The sequence below is a fragment of the Stegastes partitus genome, unplaced genomic scaffold, assembly GCF_000690725.1.
Source record: "Stegastes partitus isolate 25-593 unplaced genomic scaffold, Stegastes_partitus-1.0.2 Scaffold224, whole genome shotgun sequence".
In the NCBI taxonomy this organism is placed as follows: Eukaryota; Metazoa; Chordata; class Actinopteri; family Pomacentridae; genus Stegastes; species Stegastes partitus.
In genome coordinates this window covers 250,694-255,134 of record NW_007577955.1, presented here as the reverse complement: position 1 = coordinate 255,134, position 4,441 = coordinate 250,694, and the positions used below count along the sequence as shown (strand labels likewise).

The window sequence follows — 4,441 nt, the reverse complement described above, 5'->3', positions numbered from 1 at the left end:
AATCATGTGACTGTTGGTCAGAGCTGAGTCACTGATGGCTTCACAGTTGCATCAAGGAGCATAGAATTTGTTTTGTTTTTGTAGAATCTGGTTAGAACAAATGTTTTGATTTTTGTGTAGTCTTAAATGACACATGCAGCATACAGGGATGAAAAATAAATATAAGTGCTTACATTTGGACTGTGAAAAGTTTAAAATCTGAGGAGTCTGTCTGTTTTATTCAGTTTGTATCTGAAAAATTGTGTAATTTTGCAATTTGTTAAAGATAATAAGCCTTTTCAAACACACTTGCAGATTTCTGGGCTTAGAGGATTAAGTTCAGAATTTAATATGGTGGGAAAAGCAGTCTTAATATGTTTTGCAGATTAACTGTAATATGACTTATGTGCTGCTCAAAGGACACCTGACTTGAACATGTATCCCCATAAGTGATGCTGTGTACTTCACCACCATTGAGTTTTTGTGTTTGTGGCTGCAGGGCATCAGCGTGGTGGAGCAGGAGCAGCTGGACAACATGATGATCGAGATGGACGGCACAGAAAACAAATGTGAGTTCAAACACAACAGGAGCCGGTTCTAATGACTAACAGCACATCATCAGATGGAAACTCAGCTTACCGTCCACTTGCATGTAGTTAAACACATTTTAAAAAATGTTTTCATCGAAGGTACTCTGCAGACGCATTAATATAGATGGGAACAAAGTAGAGCAGATAGATTGCTTTGGCATGACGAACATAGTCCTCAATAAATAAACGCAGCAGTCACTTATTTTAATCTACAATCGTGTCTTTAGTCATGTTCTTTAGTTTGCACGACCTGTTTTCATATCAATATTTCTATTTTTATTTTATTCAATTTTATTTTATTTTATCTTATCTTATCTTTTTTGCACTGCATTCTTTGCACTACCACCTTAGCTCTGGATCTGGAACACGTCTCATTTCACTGTGTACTATACAGCTGTATGTGGTTGAAATGACAATACAGCTCTTTTGAACTTTGAACTTTGAACTTTGATGTCGACTAATCATTTCAGGCAGCAGAGTGAAAAGCCCTGTCAGGAGAAATTCATTTCAGAAAGCACAGAAAAACTGTTTGTTTATTAGTTGTCAGAAAAAACTGCAACTGAATTTGTTGGAAAAAGATTTGAATTCACTTTTTGTTCATACATAGAGCTGCATTATGTTTGGAGAGCTACAAATAAAATAAGAAGTCATTGTTCTTCATTTTTCCATGTTGGTAACCTTTCTTGGAACTGATTGAGCTGAACTTATTTCATAATGTGAAGTTAGGAAAGGAAACTAGAAGGTTACCATGCAAAAGACAGCAATAGTTAAAAGGATAAGTTCAATCTTTTGTTGCTTTTTATGACATTAATTTAGGGTGTTACAATTTGTGGTAACAAGTTTGGAAAAAGTCTGCTTAAAAAGGGAAATTATCACCTGTGAGATCATTTTAAACACAAGTATAAATTGAACATGTGCTTGTACAGATAACATTTTTGACCGATCAGAGAATATACTCTACTTGGAAATAGTGCCATTATTGACAAGTGATACAGTTTTAAATAGTTTCACGTCTAAGTGGTATTCCACAGGGTTTTACTCATGACAATTGTATCCTGTATTATTTTTGCCAGAAAAAAATTTTTGTTACTTGTGATATTAATTCCAGTCCATTTCCTGTCTTCAAACAGCTCAGTTCGGAGCCAACGCCATCCTGGGAGTGTCTCTAGCCATCTGTAAGGCTGGGGCAGCAGAAAAAGACACCCCCCTGTACCGCCACATAGCTGACCTGGCTGGAAACACAGAGCTGGTGTTGCCAGTTCCTGTAAGACTCACTGTTAATCTACAATTTCTACAATTCTACAGTTTCATTTACGAGACGCGTTTATCCAAAGCGACGTACATCTGCAGGGCCATGATATTTGACAGATGTCATTTTTTAAATTAATTTCAATCTTTATTATGTGAGATCTCACTAAAAACCTATTGTATGTTTTTGTGCAAAAGTATAATGTTCAGGGTTAGGGTTTCATCAAACTCTTCTATTTCTTCTTTCCTCTTCAGGCTTTTAATGTGATAAACGGAGGATCTCATGCAGGAAACAAACTGGCCATGCAGGAGTTCATGGTTCTGCCAGTTGGAGCTGAGTCTTTCAAGTAAGTATTTCACTTATTTATCTGAATTTTGGCACGTTACTGCTGTTGGTTACTGCTGAGCCATTAATGTCTTCATGGTTGTGTCGAAGAATGCAGGATTTTCTACAGAATCCGTTTAAAGCATTCATTCTATTTTTAGCAAATTTATTAACGAGAGACATAGAAAAAGTGATTTTGATGACGTATCACAAACTGAAGCTTAGATACAGCTAGTTTTTTAGAAGAGTAGTGCTGGGACCATTGCTAAGTTTAAAATCAAACTATTCTTTATGATTCTACAGTTTCTAGCTGATAAATAATGTAATCTGGCAGTTTTTTAAAAAGATGACCTGCCTTTTAAAACCAGCAGTGAGTTTTGGAGTTTCGAAGGTTAAAACACTTTTGCATTCAGTTACACATGGTGTGTATTTTGCTTCTTGTTTTCAGTATAAATAACATGAAGTTACAAACAGTCCAATGTGTTGTATCTTTTTAAACAACATGCTCCCTCCGTCCTGATCCTTCCACCTGGACTCCATCCAACATTTCCTGCTCCTTTCTGTCTTCCAGGGAGGCATTGAGGATAGGAGCTGAGCTCTACCACACACTGAAGGGGGTGATTCAGGAGAAATATGGCCAGGATGCTACCAACGTGGGAGACGAGGGAGGATTTGCTCCCAACATTCTGGAGAACAGTGAGGGTAAGGAAAAGGAGATGAATAACTCAGATCCTCCATAGCGCCTCAATCACCAGCGATCATTTGTATGATTTGGATAAATTTATTTACCTTCAACCACCCTCAGCTTTTAGAGTTTCCAGACAACAGGTCCTTAGACGTGCTTTATCTGTCTTGAAAAAGAGGCTTTGATTTTAAAGGCAGACAATTAGATGTGAAACTATAATTTGCATAATTAAAACAGCCATTAGCTTCAGTCAGCAGAAATTATTTCTGGAATTGGAAGTTTTTCAGCTATCAGCAGTGTCTGCAGACCCACATCTCTAACAATTAGAAGCCTCTCTGTAGTCTGAGAAGCCTGAGGCCATCTTCCATTTCTTACCTCGTGTTACCTCTTGTTATCCCAAAGCTCTGGATCTGCTGCAGACAGCCATAGAAAAGGCTGGCTTCACGGAAAAGGTGGTGGTTGGGATGGACGTGGCCGCCTCAGAGTTCTACCGCGACGGGAAATACGACCTGGACTTCAAGTCCCCGCCAGATCCAGAGCGACACATCAGTGGCGAGGAGCTGGCTGACATTTACCAGGGCTTCGTCAACAACTACCCAGGTACAACACTGTTGTTCTGTTAAGTGATCTAGTTGTACCTAGCCAAGACGTGACCCGAGATAGTCCACCCCATACTGGCATTAATGAAGCAGTATGGTGTCTCAGTTTGGTGGTTGTCCTGAGCTGAACAAGGGCACGTTAGACATAAGGGTCTTACATGTAAAAAAATAAAATAAAAACTAAACATTCCAGTCAGTCATTTGTGACATAAAACAGCTTATTTTACTGTATATGAGTCCTCATGCACTTCTACATGGCAGTTCTTCCCTGCACAAGCAAATAATAAGATTAAGAGACCAAAGAAATTACTATTTAGCTCCAGCGATTTGCTTAAAAAAACAAAACACTGATACATTGTGCCACAACAATGTGAGTAACTGTCTCAGCCTGGACATCCCTATGAAAACTGTCGGGCTCTGCCACTGAGTCTTCGTGGCATCTGGTTTACAGTTGGGCTTCTTAATCTGGTTATTAAAAAAGTAAATCTGAAACAAAGCCTAAAAAACAATAGATTTTTGTTTTTCTTCTTTTCGTAAATAAATAAAATACCTGTATACTGTTACCACCTATAGGAAGTTTGATAAAAACACATTAAAGTTATTTCACCCGTGTGCAAGAGCCATGCAGTGATTTCTAATCCCAGGATCCTGACAAAATGAAACCCAATAATAAAACAGCCTGCCCCTCCTCGCTTACCGAAGTAGCATTTTCAGCTGACATAACTATCTGAATGCAGGACTGCAGGGCGAAGTGCATCGCTCTTTATCCTCTCTGACGGAACTGATGCATAAGAAAACTGTGTCGCTCACTCTTCTGGACAGCGATAACTGCCATAAATCTTTAAAAAAGGAAACAAAGTTGAATTTCTTCGATTTAAAAAAATAAAAATAAAATACCTGGAAAAAAAAATTGGGACTCTACATACTGTGGTTAAGGAAGTCCCAATCAGGATCTGGGCTTATCAAAGCAATTTTTTACCTGATCAGTATTGGCACAAGATAAGCCTGATGCTCT

At 38.3% G+C, this 4,441-nt stretch overlaps 1 protein-coding gene across 1 annotated transcript in view; it reads left to right on the top strand.

Moving 5' to 3' along the window:
* Positions 1–4,441, top strand: part of eno2 (enolase 2) — a 19,568-nt gene that overhangs the window by 5,835 nt on the left and 9,292 nt on the right. The window contains exons 4-8 of the mRNA XM_008281136.1: positions 479–548; positions 1,700–1,833; positions 2,073–2,164; positions 2,714–2,844; positions 3,230–3,427. Coding sequence (XP_008279358.1) covers positions 479–548; positions 1,700–1,833; positions 2,073–2,164; positions 2,714–2,844; positions 3,230–3,427 — 625 coding nt within the window. The remainder of the gene's footprint in view (positions 1–478; positions 549–1,699; positions 1,834–2,072; positions 2,165–2,713; positions 2,845–3,229; positions 3,428–4,441) is intronic.